General features: G+C 37.3%; 1 protein-coding gene across 2 annotated transcripts in view; it reads left to right on the top strand.

The window, feature by feature from the left end:
* Agps (alkylglycerone phosphate synthase) overlaps positions 1-18,167 on the top strand; it is a 131,257-nt gene that overhangs the window by 84,177 nt on the left and 28,913 nt on the right. For both annotated transcript variants that reach the window (XM_004660228.2, XM_045147132.1), the window contains exons 13-17: positions 990-1,066; positions 4,482-4,594; positions 11,441-11,510; positions 12,678-12,739; positions 17,302-17,391. In XM_004660228.2, the coding sequence (XP_004660285.2) occupies positions 990-1,066; positions 4,482-4,594; positions 11,441-11,510; positions 12,678-12,739; positions 17,302-17,391 (412 nt within the window). The remainder of the gene's footprint in view (positions 1-989; positions 1,067-4,481; positions 4,595-11,440; positions 11,511-12,677; positions 12,740-17,301; positions 17,392-18,167) is intronic.

Here is an 18,167-nt window from a genome sequence, read left to right as displayed (position 1 = left end):
ATTCCAGGTCAGCCTGGGTTGGAGTAAGACCCTACCTCGAAAAACAAACCAAAACAAAAAAATAAGTGACATGTTATATTTTTTGAATTGGGCTTATAGCATTAAGGCCAGATGCATGACTTAACTAACTAACCATCATGGGCATCAGGAGTTGCTACTCTTTGAAAAGAATGAGAAAACAATAAAAGGTTTTCACTCAGTTAAGCTTAATCCACAGGCAAAAATGTTAATTTAACGGGCTCTGAGATGCTGTTTGTGTTATTTTGGCAATTTTAACTTTCTGGGTGTGATTAAGGAAGCAATTGCTAGTTTTATGCCAAGAATTCTGGATGAGTTAAGAATTAATTAAGAAACAACCTTAAACTTCATGTTGACTCCATTTTTAGTTATAGTTTTGAATGGTTTCTGTATAATTAAAATAATAGCAAAACTACTACCATTAGGTATTCTTAATAAAATAAAAGTTAATGAAGTAGTTTTACTATGTGTAAACTATAACATTAATAGAGAACTATGCATAGTATTAATTACATGTAGCAATTTGACTTAACTAAACAGAATGGTTTTGTAAATAAAGTTGCTTTTGTGAGAATATAACGATAATAGCTGAAGATCTTAATATGAACATCATATAAAAATAAGAGATCTAAAACAATTACAGTTGTAAATACGTGCTTTCTTTAGTTAATATTTATTTATTTGCAAGAAGGGAGGAGGAAGGGAGAGAAGGACGGAGGGAAGATGGCAAAATGGGTGCATTAAGGCCTCTAGTTACTGTAAACAAACTCCAGATACATGCATCACTTTGTGCATCTGGCTTTATGTGGGTATGGGGGAATTGAACCAGGGTCATTAGGCATTGCAGGCAAGAGCCTTAACTGCTAAGCCATCTCTCCAGCCCCAAACTTCCTTTCTTTAGGTTACTAAGTTGAAGTTTTTGATTTGAAAAACAGAATTGTTCTTAATTTAAACTAAATTTCTCTTCTTAGGTCATGCTCTTAAACCTCAGGTTTCCTCTATTTTTACATCATTTGTGGATGGATTAAAAAAGTTTTATATTACAAAGGTAAGACTTTCTAAAATGCTAAAATTTTAAACAATTAGGATATTAATATTGTTTTGTGCCTTCTTATACATTCTGTAATAAGGATGGTTTTCTGTGTTGTGTTTTTATTTTCATGTAGGAATAAATATCAAACCAGTCATGCAACCAACTTCAGAAAGTTTTTCTTTTCCAGTTTTAAGATTTTTAAAAATAATGCTGCATTGAACAGTGTTATACTAGCATCCTCTGGGTTTTGATTTTTTCCCTTGCAGTTGATACTTAGAAGGGAAATAAAGCATGGAATTACTTTTTTTTTTTAATCTTTGGTTACTGAATTGCTTTCCAAAGGTTATACAGTATGGTAGTAAATGTATATCATTTTGTTACTGTTACATAGTTCAGCTATTGCCTTGAGTTTTGTTGTATTGCTTAATTTCAGCTCATGTTTCTTAAAATTCTAGAGAGAAAACATGTCTCTGTTTCTTAGCTGTAATTTTTCTGGGCAGTAGTTAAATGTGGAGGTAGTTCTAAGGATAGCTGTCCTCATGTTCTGTCCGTCCCCCCCACACACACACACCTTTGGTGCTATATGATACGTACTTTTTGATTGATTAGATGCCCCTTGTCTTACATTTTGTATAACCCAGTCTAATATTTCCTTTTCATGGGGGGGTTGCATCTTTAAAATTTGTTAATTTATTTGTGTGTGTGTGTGTGTGTGTGTGTGTGTGTGTGTGTGTGTGTGTATGTGTATGTATATATGTATGCATGCATGCATGCATGCATTTATATGGGCACACATGTGCCTTTAGCCACTGAGCCATCTCACCAGCCCATATCTCCTGTTTTTGTTTTTTTTTTTTAATTTGTTTATTTTTATTTAGTTGAGAGCGACAGAGAGAAAAGAGGCAGATAGAGAGAATGGTCATGCCAGGGCCATCAGCCACTGCAAACAAATTCCAGATGCATGCGCCACCATGTACATCTGGCTTATGTGGGTCCTGGGGAATCAAGCCTCAAACTGGGGTCCTTAGGCTTCACAGGCCTTAACCTTAAAAAATATTTTTAAAATATTTATTTGAGAGAGAAAGAGAGAGGCACATGGAGAGAATGGGTACACCAGGGCCTCTGGCCATGCAAATGAGCGTTTGTGCAATCCTGTGCATCCGTCTGTCTGTGGGTAACAGGAATCAAACCATGGTCCTTAGGCTTTGCAGGCTAGCATCTTAACAGTGGAGTCATCTCTTTAGCCCCTTTTAAGTTTTTTTTGTTTTTTGAGGCCCTTCACACATAGGCACAATATACCCTGATAATTCCCTCCTGTCACCCTCCTCTGTCCCCATTCTACCTGAACCGTTTCTCCTTTCCAGCTAGTCCCTCTTCTATTTTGATGTTACCATTTCCTGCCCCCTCAAGGTATGCAGGTGTTGTGTAGGAAATGACAGCCACTGTGAGGTTATGAATGCAGTGGCACTTGGTATTTGGAAGACAGTGCTCCAAAGCCCCCCTTCTTTTTCTTCAGCCTTTACATTCTTTCTGCCACCACCTCCACAGTGGTCCCCAAGCCCTGGAAAATGTGATAGAGACACTTAGTGTCCTCCGCTGTCGTTTCTTAGCATTTGGTTGAGTTTTGAGTCTCTTCTGTAGACACTGCTTCTGAAAAGAGAAACTTTAACCAAAACATATCTCCTTTTTTGCCATTGTATCTTTTCTTCTGATTATTTAATCAGTTCTAAGCTTACAAAACTCTTCATTACTAGTCTAGTATAATTAGGAACATTCACCCCTATCTCTGAACCTTTCATTTTTGTTTTGTTTTGGTTTGCCTTGGTTTCTTTAAACAGTTGGGATTAAGCCATGGCTTTACACATGCTAAGCAAGTGCTTGCCTACTGAGCTGTATTCCTAGCCTTCCTCCCTCTCTTTTGTGTTAAGTAAGAAAGTTTCCTTTTTATTGAGATTTTTTAATGTGTGATGAAGATACTGAATTAATCTTAACCTCCTGCTGCCTTAGTACCTTGACTGCAACTAATGCCCACCTTTCTTACATTGATGGGCCATGCACAAGGCATCTTCTTACACAGTGCTTATCCAAGAACTAGACCCTGCTTTAATGTTTCTAACTTTTGAACAGTTTTTTTTTTCTTTCTTTTTGTGGTCTTGGAAAATTAAATGGTCTTAATTGATGGTGACCTAGCATTCCTTTTGTTATTTAGAATTTTCTGTTGCTATGATTATATCTTTCTAGAAAATTTTTAGAAATGCATCATTTTAGGGAATGGAGGGATGGCTTAGCAATTAAGGCATTTGCCTGCAAAGCCAAAGGACCCAGGTTCGATTCCCTAGAACTCATGTTAGCCAGATGCACAAGAGGCCGCAAGCATCTGGAGTTCATTTGTAGGGCTGGAGGCCTTGGTGTGCCCATTCTCTCTCCCTCCCTCCCCTTTTCTCTGTCAAATAAAAAAAGAAAGAAAGAAACTGATCATTTAAAAAAAAAAAAAGAAATGCATCATTTTAGAAAGACCTTTGGGATTTTTATTAGAGTTGGAATAAAATGGCATATTAACTAAGGCAAGTATTGACAGGTTTGTAATAATCCATGCATTCAGGAACATGTTTTCTCTTTTTGTTTTAGACTTGCTTTTCTTTTTAATTTTTATTTATTTATTTGAGAGAGATAGGGTCAGAGAATGGAGAGAGAGACAGAGAGTGTGGGCATGTCAGGGCCCCTATCCACTGCATATGAACTCCAGACACACGTGCTGCCTCATGCATCTGGCTTACGTGGGTCCTGGGGAATCAAACCTGGGTCCTTTGGCTTTGCAAGCAAGTACCTTAACTGCTAAGCCATCCCTCTAGCCCCTAGACTTGTTTTTCTAATGAAGTTATATATTTCATATATAGCCCAATCTTGGGTCTTTAAAAAAAATTTTTGTTACTTTTATTTATTTATTTGAGAGCGACAAGAAAAAGAGGCAGAGAGAGAGAGAGAGAGAGAGAGAGAGAGGGAGGGAGGGAGGGAGGGAGGGAGGGAGAGGGAGAGGGAGAGGGAGAGGGAGAGGGAGAGAATGGGCATGCTAGGGCTTCCAGCCACTGCAAACGAACTCCAGATATGTGTGCCCCCTTGTGCATCTGGCTAACATGGGTCCTGGGGAATTGAGCCTCAAACCAAGGTCCTTAGGCTTCACAGGCAAGTGCTTAACTGCTAAGCCATCTCTCCAGCCCCAATCTTGGGTCTTTTGATGTAAAAATCTTCCTTGAAAATATTATTTTACATGTTATTGTTGGTCTTTCTTGTTAATTGACATGTAAAGTTCCAAAGCTGTTTTTGAGAAACTGGTATATTTGAGCCCATACCAGGAGGAAAAGAGAAAAATGTATTTTAACTTACTATTTTGTAGAATAACTTACCTCTAATTTTTTTGTTGTTGTTGTAGTTTAAAGGATTTGATACAAATCAACTAAGTGTAGCCACATTGCTATTTGAGGGGGACCGTGAGAAGGTTCTTCAGCATGAGAAACAAGTATATGATATTGCTGCAAAATTTGGGTATGTCTTCAAATTTATAATATCTACAGAACATTAAGCTAAACTTCTTCCATCACTAAGTATTCATTAATGTGTCATTAATGTCTCCATACAGACTACAGTTCTTCATTAGTTACTAACTTAAATTTGTGGTAATTTATGAAAGTAGATTTAAAGTATTGTTTTTGTTTATTTAGAAAATATGTAGGAAGCATGACATGGCTTTTACTTATTTAAAAAGATATGAATATATAGATAGATATAGATATAGATATATCTGTATGATTAAATATTTTGTTTTTCCTAGATTTCTTTTGTATGAATGTCAATTTTGTGAGACATGTTACTTATGTAAGAGAAGAGTAGAAACCAATGTTCAGATTACTCTTTACTGGTGCTGGTGCTTGTCTAAAGCATGTTGATATTGTGTGTTTAAAAGAGATTGTGTTTAGGCCATGGTATTTGATAAATTATTTGTACTCCACCCACTGTCACTTACTGTTTTATGTTACTATAAAGAAATAGAAAACATTTCACATCTATAACCAACTAAGTAATGACAGGGTGGTTTCTGTCTGTCTGCTTGATGGATTATACAACTGATCAATGAGCCTTCTAGTGGAAATGTCATTTATCAGGACTACATTTTCTCCTTCCTTTTTAAGTATGTAAGCTAACAGTTTTTTCCATACTGGTCTTTAACATTTTCTTTCAAAAATTAAAAGCATCATACATATTATGCTTAGTCTGAATTCTTTAGTATTTACCTCTTTTTTATTTTTTTGCCTTTTTGTTTTTAAGGAAAACAATTTGGACATGTGTGTTAGAATGTTGCAATTGTGTATGTTTTTCTCCCATATTACATTAGCCCCCATTAAAAAATTTTTTTTTGTTTATTTTTATTTATTTGAGAGTGAAAGACAGAGAGAGAAAGAGGCAGATAGAGAGAGAGAGAATGGGCTCACCAGGGCCTCCAACCACTGTATACGAACTCCAGACGAGTGCGCCCCCTTGTGCATCTGACTAATGTGGGACCTGGGGAATCAAGCTTCAAACCAGAGGCCTTAGGCTTCACAGGCAAGCGCTTAACCGCTAAGCCATCTCTCCAGCCCTACGTTAGCCCCTTTTTGGTTTATTTGAACTTGTTCTTAAATTGTACTATTGCTAGAGTAGAAAGGTTCTAACTTTGGACAAAATTTGTACTTTGTACTGTTTTGAATTTTAAATATTAACCTTTCTTTTATTTTTACTTTGTTTTAAAATTGGCAAGTGGAATTTTAATTTCTTTATTTAAAGATAAATTTCATGGCTTAGCAGTTAAGGCATTTGCCTGCGAAGTCAAAGGACCCAGGTTCAATTCTCCAGGACCCATGTAACCCAGATGCACAGGGGTCACATGCATCTGGAGTTCATTTGCAGTGGCTGGAGGCCCTGGCATGCTCATTCTCTCTCTCTGTGTCTGCCTCTCTTTTCTCTCTCTTTCTGCTTGTCAAAAAAAAATTTTTTTTAAGATAAATTACACATTTCATTAATCTTTCATTTCATCTACTATAGTTCCTATGGGGGAGGGGAATTACTGAATTTTTTTTCCTCTCATTTTTTGAGGTTAGGGTCTCACTCTAGACAAGCTGACCTGAATTCACTGTGTTATCTCCGGGTGGCCTCAAACTCACAACAGTCCTCCTGCCTTTGCCTCCCAAGTGCTGGGATTAACGTGTGCACCACCATGCCTGCCTGATGTTTTAACTAAATTAGCTAAGAGTAACTGTGCTGTAAAGATTCACTTCCCCTTCAAAAGCAAACTAGTCAGAAATAAGGAAGTTTGTTAAAAATCATTTTATCTCTACCCTAGTATTAAATATCAGAAATCGAAGCTTTAAGAATTGTATGCGGCCTAGAGAGAGAGCTCTATGTCAAGGGAATTTTGAAGCAAATCCTGTTAAACCTGGATTTGTTTACCAGTACCCACATAAAGCCAGATGCACAAAGTAGACATGTATCTGGGGTTTATTTGCAGAGGCACCATGCCCATATTCTCATTCTCTTTATATCCTTTCTCTCTCTCTCTCTCTCTCTCTCTCTCTCTCTCTCTCTCTCTCTCTCACACACACACACACACACACACACACACACACAATATTTTTTAAAGAATTTAATTCTTACATATTTATACCTGATCTTTGTCAGAAGGCTGACAAGTGAATGATCCTTACACAGTTAATATTTCATTGAGATTTCAAAACTTTTCATAAGCGCTTGTGTGGACATGGAAGAAGATATCTTGCTGTAATGTTTGAGTCACTGTATGTAAAGTTTTACCTCACTCTCCTTCCATTCACACATACACATACTCTATAGAATTGATAATTCTAATCACAACTCAGAGCACTAGTAAGTTATGACTGGTTATTGATGTTCACATTTTCTGTTGTACTACAGTGGGTTAGTGATGAGGAATGACTTTTTGTTCAATCTCACACAGAATGCTAGTAAGGCCTGACCTGTCTTTTCTTGGAGGTCAGTCACTTCATTGCCTAAAATATACAACATACTTGAATAATAACAAGTGAATGAAGGGCATTCAGCACTATGATCTTTCCTGACATCTTTTTATCTGCTTCACTTATGTGTAATTACTGTGCTTCCTTTTTGAGATTTTTGTCAGTACCATTTGAACAGCTTTGCTTACTTTGAGCCACCAACTGTCATAAATGTTACTAATGCCAGTCTGGTTTGCTTATACTATCATTTACAAATGAGTCTCTTCTTTCAGATATGGGTGCAGTCCTCTTTAGATACCGAAATTAAGCTCCTGAGCTGCTGATTGAATTCTGGCAACTTTGTTTACGCTAAACAAAATCCATCCATTAAAAAATAGAATTTAGGGCTAGAGAGATGACTTAGCAGTGAAGGTGCTTGTCTGCAAAGCCTAAGGACCCAGGTTTCGTTTCCCCCAGCACCCTTGTAAGCCAGATGCACAAGGTGGTGCGTGCATCTGGATTGATTTCTTTCTTTCTCGCTCGCTCGCTCGCTCTCTCTCTCTCTCCCTCCCTCCCTCCCTCTCTCTCTCTCTCTTTCTTTCTTTCTTTCTTTTTTCTTCAATTTTTTGAGGTAGTGTCTCACTCTAGTCCAGGCTGACCTGGAATTCACTATGTAGTCTCGGGCTGGCCTCGAGCTCTCGGTGATCCTCCTACCTCTGCCTCCCAAGTGCTGGGATTAAAGGCGTGCACCACCACGCCCGGCTGCATCTGGATTTCTTATGCAGGGGTTGTAGCCTTGGGCACACTCAATTCTATTTCTCTCTCAAGTAAGTAAGTAAATAAATAAAAATATTTTTTAACTATCCTTTAGTAAATGAGATATCAACTGAAAATTTAGATAGTTATTCCTGCTGAAGTTTGTTTATTTTTTTATGAGAGAGAGAATATTGTTGTGCCAGGGCCTCCAGCCACTGCAGTTGAACTCCAGATGTGTGTGCTATCCTGTGCACATGAACCACTTTGTATGCTTGTGTCACCTTGTACATCTGGCTTATGTGGAATCTGTAGAGTAGAACATGGGTCCTTAGGCTTTGCAGGCAAGCGCCTAACCACTAAGCCATCTCTCTATCCCCCTGCTGAAGTTTTTGTGTTATGCTTACGTACTTTATTTTTAATTAGAGCATTATCAGTCTATTCTTTATTTTTCTCTGTCTTTTGTTTTATCTTCTATTCCCATTACCTCATTAGCTAAAATTATCTTTAATAGAATGCTCCTAATCATTTGGAATATTTTATGTGCTGTTTTGTCTATTCTTCCTCATTTTTTTCCTCCTTGTTTTCTACTCCTGACTTCAACTCCATTAAATATGACTGAACACACATGATGTAACAGGACGTAGTAGCCAGATGCTAAATAACCATACTTTGATTGTTTAATCAATGTTTGCTAATAAAGTACTTTTATTTCTCTAAGAGTTAAGCAGAATAAACATTATGTGTCAGCACTCATGACAGGTGTTTTGACATTTACCATAGAATTTAAGGTAATTCATTATCATTGGGTTAAAAGAGTACTTAAATTGTTTAACATAATTCATCATGAGAGTGATGAGCTTCAGCAGATGGCCCCTTTATATAAAATGATAGTCTCTTAGTCCTTTCATTAGTTTTTGCAGTTTTTCATAAAACAGTTTTGAATAAATAACATTGTAAAGTGGTACTTGAAATTTATAGGAATAGCAGGAATTAGAGAATGAGTGGTTTACTTGAAAATAAAACAGTTTGAATCTAAGTATAGATTTTTTTTTTTTGTTTTTTAGAGTGACCAAAATCTTTTCAATATGGTCATATTGACCATTCAGAAGCATTTTGGCTAGATTGATAATTCTGAAAGCTAAAAGAAGAAAAGCTCCACAAAGCTAAATTTGCAAGGAAATTTATGATTAAGAAAAGCTAGCCTCATTTGCTTTTCTTTCTCTGTGGGATTTATTCATTTAGAATCAATTTTTGTTTTGATTTTTTTCAAAGTATGTTTCTGTGGTGTTGTCTAGAATGGAATTGCATTTTCTACCACCTGATAGTAGAAAATTCTGGAAAGAAAATTGGCTTGACCTGTGGTAGGGTGTAGCAGACAGCTTCAGGTTCACTGAGATGAACTTCTAGATGAGGCACAGTTGTGGAGGAAGGGATTTATTGACCAGGGGAAGCTCCATAATGGCAAAAGAAGCTGCCCTGCCTTCACAGGACTAAACACACACACATTTGGGGGGGGGTCGTCACAAGTCTGAAAGCCAAAAACCACATAGCACAGCACACTTCAGGAACTCCAGCTAGCACACTTTGCATATCTTTAGATGGAAATCTCAAACCCACCACCACACCTTAAGATTGGCACAGTGACACTGCCTCTAGCCAGGTGGCTGCAGATGCAAACTACAAACTAATAAAACACTGAATAAATTGGGGGCCATCCATTTGAACTAACAAACAGGGGAAGTGGGCTTCATCTCCTTATGTAACAAACAGGCCTGTTACTTCTTGTCACACACATACTTGGCATGCTCTGTCGAGAAATTCCCTACACAGGTCTCTTGCTATTTTAGAGGCTTCACCTTCCTCTCCTTTCATTTCTTTGTACCACTTGCTCCAGGGCTGCTTTCACCACCACTAGATCTGTGCTATTGTTTTTCTCTCTTAGGTGGAGAGTCTAACTTGGAGCTCAGTGACATTCCTCCAAGCACTGTCCACAGAAGTTGTGAGACTTCACAACTTTACATTGCTCTCTGCCTCCAACTCACGTCTGTGTTTTTGTTTTTTTTTTTTTTTCACTTTTCACTTAGAACAGTTTAATGATTTATTAACATTGTGTTTATAAAACGATCCCTTTCATTTGTTCATACCCCATCCTTATATAATTATAAAGTAGGGTTACTTCTATCAAGTCTTTACTACTCTCTGGAGGCCCTCAAGTTGCCTGTATACTCCTGTAAGAGGAAGTCGGGAGAGTCTGATACAGCTCATGTTCTAGCCTGACAAAAGCATGTTTACCCTGTACTATTTACAGCAAGTCAAATAAAACATCAAAAGATTTTATTGTGAAACTTCAGTTGAGGCTATAAAAGAAGTGATTGAAATAAGTTAAAATTTAACTTCTGTCTGATAATAGAAAAAGCATAATAAACAGGTAGTAGGAAGCAGTATTCCTTGGTTGTCTTTTAAAATTAAGAACTTCCAAAACTAGAAAACTTGGATCAGATTATAGAGTCTATAGAATTAATTTTAATTAAACTATCCAACACACTATAGATAAAATGATTTCATATTGAAATCCTGCATTCATGGGAATAAGATCTGACCTGTTGGTCTTGCACTTGTCTGCATATTGTTTTGTAAACTTTAATGCTTCTGTATGTTTTATCTTTAAATAAGAATTTCCATAAAATAAACATCATGTCTAATATCCCAAATGTTGTATGCTCAAGCATTTCAGAAGCATCTTGGCATTTGAAAGTGCCTAGCAAATTATCACAGGCTTTTACATATGAATATGATAATATATGAATGTAAGAATAAAAATATAACATGAGTATCCTCTGAGACCAGAACTATTTCTTATTTTGGAGTTCATCAGACCTTGAAATATATTGCATATACATATTATGATGTCTTGGGAATGGGCCCTATCCTATGTTTAAACTCAGAATACACTAATGTGAATTCTTATACGTGAAGTTAGTTGTATATAGTGTTTTTGGTGTACCTACACTTGTACCATAACCCTTCTTATAAACTCAGTGTGGGAATTTTCTACCATGGCATCCCACTGACACTTAGAAAGTTTCAGCTTTTTGTGGTGTCCTAGATTTCAGATCTTTAGATTTAGGGTTATCCAACCTATATGGATAAAATATGAATATGTTAAGCTTATTGTTAGTCTTGTGAAGGTTGTTTAAATTTATTTGAGCTTGTTTCTCATTACTAATTCTTTCTCTGGTCTTTTGAGAGGAATAGTTGTGATCATATGAATTCATTTAGCTTGGTAGATAAATATTTGAAAGTAAATGACTGACACATAGGAGGTGTGTTCATACTTGTTATACAAGCATATCTATTGACAACTCTTTGATCTATTTGTGATAAGTGAGAGTCAGATAAAAATGAGACATAAAGCTTAGTGTGGTGTAGCTCGTGTCTTTAATCCTAGCACTCAGGAGGGCATAGGAGGACGATTGCTGTGAGTTTGAGGTTAGCCTGCGCTATAAAAAAACAGGGAGAGACATAATATAATACCTTCTAATCTGTTGAGTTATCTTGAGATATATAAATTTGATTTTCTATATTTTAATAATTCATTTAAATGTATTAATAGTTTGTTCTTTAATTAAAGTGGCCTGGCAGCTGGAGAAGATAATGGACAGAGAGGTTATTTGCTGACCTATGTCATTGCATACATGCGAGTAAGTTATATTTCCCTTCTAAATAGCAGGTGTCTTATTTGGAGTGAAATTGTCTTCTCTATTTTCTTAAATATTAAGCTACATAGTCTGGCACATCATCTTAACTGAACCTTGGATTTGCTGTTACTTCACAAGCTTGTTTACCTTCTTTCAGTACTTGCTTTTGAGGAACTTGATGTCTTTCTGCTCTTTAAAAGTATGGAGCTATTTTGTTTCTGAAAGTACAACATTTCTTTCCTAACATTACTTGATCTAGAAGCAAGCTATTTTACTTTTCAACATTCTTCCCCTGATTTATAATGTTTTAAAGTTATATAAACCTTCCCCTTTGTCTTCAAGAATCCTTATTCAACTGACTCCAAGAAGTTAGTTCACTAGTGATTACTATGATTACTATGGAAATGATATATATATACTTGAACACTGACAGTTTTCGAGGTAGGATCTCACTGTGACTGAGGCTGACCTGGAATTCACTCTGCAGTCTCAGGGTGGCCTTGAACTCATGGCAATCCTCCTACCTCTGCCTCCCAAGTGCTGGGATTAAAGGTGTATGCCATGATGCCCGGCTAAAATATTTTATTTTTATTTATTTATGTGAGAGAGAGAGAGAGAGAATGGGTGTTGTAGGGCTTCCAAGCCACTGCAAACGAACTCCAGATGCGTGCGCTACCTTGTACATCTGGCTTACATGGGTACTGGGGAATCAAATCGAGGCCCTTTGGCTTTGCAGGCAAGTACCTTAACTGCTTAAGCCATCTCTCCAGCTCTTTTCTTTTTAAAAAAAAATATTTATTTAAGGTGATCAGTTTTTATATTAGTTATTTAGTTATGTGTACCACTAAAATTCTATTTTCCAACCTTCTCTACATGTACACAAAGTATTTTTCCTGGGTAGAGATGCCATTTCATTGGAGAAACAGGAGTTCTCTTCTGTACTGGGCAATGTACCTGCTGCCAAGGAGAGCAGAACAGCACAGAGAAGGTTCCAGCCCACAGGGAGGGACTGTCTCACTTGCAGGGAAACTTTCCAGTGTTCTTTTGAGATAAGATAGTAAAGAACAGTTAGGTTATTTTCAAAACATGATACTAAAATTACATAAGATACTGACAACATTAGCGATTATTGCATCTGTTAAAATTTCATATTTTTGTGTGTCTTAACAGGATTTGGGTTTGGAATACTATATAATAGGAGAATCTTTTGAGACTTCTGCTCCTTGGGATAGGTAATGCCAAATAAAATACCTTATTCAAATATACTTTATAAGTAGATCCATGTATGTATGTATGTACATATATGTGATGTATCTTCATGTGTGAATATGTAGTCTATTAAACTGTTACAAAGAAACATTGAGACAAGTAAGCTACTTTTGTTTATTATTACTATCAGAATGCCATATTTTCAAACCACTTCCTTTTTCTTGTTTGAGACCAAATTGTCTGCAGCTCAGAGAATGAAGGTATTATTGAAATCTACATTTTGAAGATTTGTTAAACACCAAATGTTACTGTATGGTTTTCCTGAGCTCTGATTTAAATTCTTAAGTAATTACTTGCTTAAATGTTCTCTTGAGAGTTCCTCCCAAAGGATAAAACCTATTGATCTTCTTTTGTAATACATTGTGTGGCTTCAGATACTTATGTGTGTATAAATTAAGCAAGATCTTTACTTGTATTTAAATGATTTCTGAAAGAAATCCAGTTTAGGAAATTAAGCATAATTTCTGCTTAAATTTAAGTAAAAATTTGATACTGGAGCATATTATATGAAAGATAAATGAAGAGAATCTTTTTCTATACTGAAAAACACATAAACACACATATTCACCTTTGCACACCTGCATACAGGTTTTAAGGAATTAATAATAAAACTGATATAAAATGTAAAATAGTTTCATTAAAAATGGACTTGTAAGCCGGGCGTGGTGGCTCACGCCTTTAATCCCAGCACTCGGGAGGCAGAGGTAGGAGGATCGCCGTGAGTTCAAGGCCACCCTGAGACTACAGAGTTAATTCCAGGTCAGCCTGGACCAGAGTGAGACCCTACCTCGAAAAACCAAAAAAAAAAAAAAAAGGACTTGTAGGGCTGAAAAGATGGCTTAGTGGTTAAGGCACATTTGCAGTGGCTAGGGGCCCTAGCATATTCATTCTCATTCCCTCCCCTCCCTTCCTCTCCCTTCCTCTCCCCTCCCCTTCCCCCTTTCTCTTTACCCCTCTCAAAATATATTAAAAAAATTAATGGACTTATAATTTAATTCATTCAATAATAATGTCTTAAAGAAATTGTCTCAAATTGATTCTTCTGCATTCAAAACAGTTTGAAGACTCAAGATTAAATTAGCTTTTTGAATTTCTTTGGATCATTTTAACACCTTGGTAGTCAGATCATGTGGGTAAAGTGCTAATGAATGGGATTGGTGTCCTTAAAGGCTGGCTGTCATAAAAATTGGGGATTTTCAAAGTTTGAAGATAGTAGCAGATTTATGGATATAAACACAGATGATTGGGGTGTAGTAAAAAGTGAAAGTACCTAAGTGGCAAGAAGTCCAGGTGTGCAATCCCCCCCCCCCCCCGTCTGTCTCTCTATCAAATAAATAAATATTCTTGGGCTGGAGAGATGGCTTAGCAGTTAAGCACTTGCCTGTGAAGCCTAAGGACCCGGGTTCGAGGCTCAATTCCCCAGGACCCACGTTAGCCAGATGCACAAGGGGGCGCATGTGTCTGGAGTTCATTTGCGGTGCCTGGAGGCCTGGCGCACCCATTCTCTCTCTCCCACCCCCCCTTCTCTCTCTGTCACTCTCAAATAAATAAACAAATTAAGTAAAAACAAAACAATTTTAAAAGATAACTATTCTTTTTAAAATAACTGTAAACACAGTATGTTTATATCCCATAAAATTGATGCATCAGTGGATTAAGTTCTGCAAGAGAATCCCTGTAGAACACCCTCTATACAAATCATTAATAGAGTGTCTCATTGCAACCACACACTGTTTAGCTTTTCTGTTATCTCACTCAGCTACCAGTGAGGGTTTTGATGGAAGCAAGTCTTCCTTATCCAGCAGCCTGTGAGGGCTCAGGTTGGAACCTTTCAGAGGTATATGATTCCCATGGCATTTGTGGTGACTAAATACATTAAAATGCATTGAACTGAAAAAGTGTACCTAACTTGCACGAGACTGTAAAAGCTGAAGCTGGTGAATTACAGTAGTGTTTTTAGACTACTTAGCTATGGCACTTAAATTCCATTTCCTAGAGGCATGACAAAAAGGGTGTTACTTTTAATTTGAAACAGTCATTTGTCTTTACTGATACCAAACAGAGAAGATTTTACCTAAGTATTTTTATGAGTTGGATTTTAGAAATATAAGTGTTAAGTATGAATAATCTTTTTGTTTTGGTTTTTCAAAGTAGGGTCTCACACTAGACCAGAAATTCACTCTGTATTCTCAGGGTGGCTTCAAACTCACAGTGATCCCCCTACCTCTTCCCAAGTGCTGGGATTAAAGGTGTGTGCCACCACACCTGGCTAAGTCTGAATAATCTTAGTGCTTTATGAAAAAAATTGTGGGGGCTGGAAAGATGGCTTAGCAGTTAAGTGCTTGCCTGTGAAGCCTAAGGACCCTAGTTCGAGGCTCGGTTCCCCAGGACCCACGTTAGCCAGATGCACAAGGGGGCGCACATGTCTGGAGTTCATTTGCAGTGGCTGGGGGCCCTGGCGCGCCCATTCTCTCTCCCTCTCTTTCTCTCTTTCTCTCTCTCTCTCTCTCCCCCTCCCCCTTTTTCTCTCTCTGTCTCTCTCAAATGAATAAATAAAAATTGAAAAAAGAATGTTTGAGATCTCATGTATCTAGGCTAGCCTGAAACTCACTGTGTAGCCAAGGATGATCTGGTCCTGTTAGTTCCACTTCCCAAGTGCAAGAATTATACAGGCATATGCCACACTTCTTATATATGTCCTTCCTATTCCATAATGAAGCATACGGAACATCAATAAATCATTATTACTATAGCTCTCATAAATAAAAGCAGAGTTTAAGAGCGCTAATGTGTACAGTCAAAATTTATAAAGCTTTTCGTAACTATATTTGTAAAAGTAGTCATTCTAATGACACTAAAGCTTTTCCTACTTGTATTATAATTACATGTTCTCTTTTCTCACTGGGAATAGAGATAACATTAATGTGCTTTTATGAAGCGTAATCTATTTTAAATCTTATCAAGTTGGTACTCTAACATTCAGATCAGCTTGAAGATATCTTTGATAACCATTTTAATTCTTATGATGCTGACCAACTCAAGGTTTAACATACAAAACCTGTCACTATGTGACCAGAATGTTTACCAGGGAAAAGTGATTTATATATATCATTAGAGATTTATATTCCAGACAAAATAAAGTATGCAGTTGTAACTATATTATAGCTTACATTAAAAAAGGATTTAAAAATTATTGTGAAATTCTCTTTTCCTTAAAGGATTACAACTATCCCTTGTCTGTTTTCATTGACTTTTCCTTTCACCTTTCCTTCTTCTCTCTTCTCCCTCCTCCTCTCTTCTTCTGTTCTTGTTTTCTGAGATCGGCTCACTACATCGCTGCCTTGAACTCTCAAGCCTACTGCCTCAGCCTCCCAAGCACTGCGGTTGTGTGTTCTGCCATGCTTGGCTTCATTGATTTCTTTTTATTGTTGTTGTTTGTTTGTTTTTTGTTTTTCGAGATAAGGTCTCACTGTAGCCCAGGCTGACCTGGGATTCACTATGTAGACTCAGGGTGGCCTTGAACTCACTGTGATCCTCCTACCTCTGCCTCCCAAGTGGTAGGATTAAAGGTATGTGCCACCACACATGGATGGCTTCATTGATTCTTAATATTAAGCAGTCTTAACATAGTATAATGATGCTATGCATTTTATGTAGCATCATTATAATTAGTTCAATTATTATTATGTTTTGTTATTTATTTATTTGACAACAACAGACAGAGAGAGAGGCAGATAGAGAGAAATACAGAGAATGGATGTGCTAGGGCTTCCAGCCACAGCAAATGAACTCCAGACTTGTGCTCCCCCTTGTGCATTGGCTAACGTGGGTCCTGGGGAATCGAGCCTCGAATGGGGTCCTTAGACTTCACAGGCAAGTGCTTAACCACTAAACCATCTCTCCAGCCCAGTTCAATTACTTTTAAATTAAGGAAAGAATCTTAGGCATGGATAAGAACTGGTATTCATATAACTCAACACTAAATTTTTCTTAACATGTTATTTCTGGCTTTTTAAAAATCTTGAGATTAAATTTATTGTGGAGGGCACTCCATTTCAGGGACTTGAGTATGCTCTTCTTGCTGCTATTTTCCTAAGGCAAAACCAGGCAGGGTTTTGTTCTCTATGAAGTTAAAAATGGATGTTTCTGTGAATGACCAGGGCTCTTGTACAGTTGGAAAGAAAACTATTAACACTTTAGTTGAGAGAATTTTGAGCTTTTAAGTGCTAGATATACTAGCACTTTTTAGATTTGTGTTGTTTGCAGTTGTAAACTTAATGCCATGGGCTAGAAAGATGGCTCAGTGGTTAAAGATGCTTGCTTAATTGAGCCTGATGGTCTGGGTTCAGTTACCCATTACCCACATGATGCCAGATGCACAGAGTGGTACAATCACCTGGAGTTTGTTTGCAGTGTTAAGAGGCCCAAATGTGTACCCTCCTCCCTTACAAATAAATAAATTAAATATTCTGGAGAAACACAAAAACAAAACTTAATGCCATGTTCAATTAATTATCTTTTCTAGGGTTGTAGATCTGTGTAGAAATGTGAAAGAAAGAATAAGAAGGGAATGCAAAGAGAAGGGTGTTCAGTTTGCACCTCTTTCCACATGCAGGTGAGTTTTTAAAATTGTTTGTAGACGCAGTCTGAAAAAGTATTGTTTTTAACCAGTGGGGAAACATCACTTAGCAGTTGAGTTCGGACTGTTTGACTTGGCAGACTTCCCTGGCCACCCTTTTAGGATTGTGCCCTTCACAGTCCTGCACCCTTTAGAACAGGCCACCCTTCCATGACTCAGCTTTCTCCCCATCTGTGTAGCATGTAGTGAAGAGCAGATGTCTGAGCCCCTGGAAAAAGGGAGCCCTTCTTCATTCACAGAAGCTGTGAACTCCATAGAGAGGCAAGAGACTTAAATTACACGCATAGTTCGTGTCTGTCTGACTTCACCAGATTGAACACCCTAACCGTTGTCATTGCTGACTAAGTCAGTGGGAGTGGAAGAATGAGAGGAGCAAAAGGCTCAAGAAGTGAGTGATTGACTTGGTGCTTTCCAATACATATGTTTTGGTAATGACAATATTCTGTATTTTCACTGTTTGATTTAGTAGCCACGGGCTACATGTTGCTATTGTGACTATGGAATTGAATTTTAAATATTAATTTATCCAAACTTTTTATTGATGGCTTCCATAGGTATAGACAATAAACCACAATTCCTACCTCCCACCCCTATCCTCCCCCTTTCAAATTCACCCTCCATTGAATCCCTTCTTTCTAATTATTCTCTGTTCAATACTGATGTTATCTTTTTCTCCTGTTATGGAGGTCTTGTGTAGATAAGTGTCAGGCATTGTGAGGTCATGAATATCAAGGCCATTTTGAACTTAGAAG

Source organism: Jaculus jaculus, chromosome 4, assembly GCF_020740685.1.
Source record: "Jaculus jaculus isolate mJacJac1 chromosome 4, mJacJac1.mat.Y.cur, whole genome shotgun sequence".
In the NCBI taxonomy this organism is placed as follows: domain Eukaryota; kingdom Metazoa; phylum Chordata; class Mammalia; order Rodentia; family Dipodidae; genus Jaculus; species Jaculus jaculus.
This window is presented reverse-complemented; position numbering and strand designations above follow the sequence as displayed.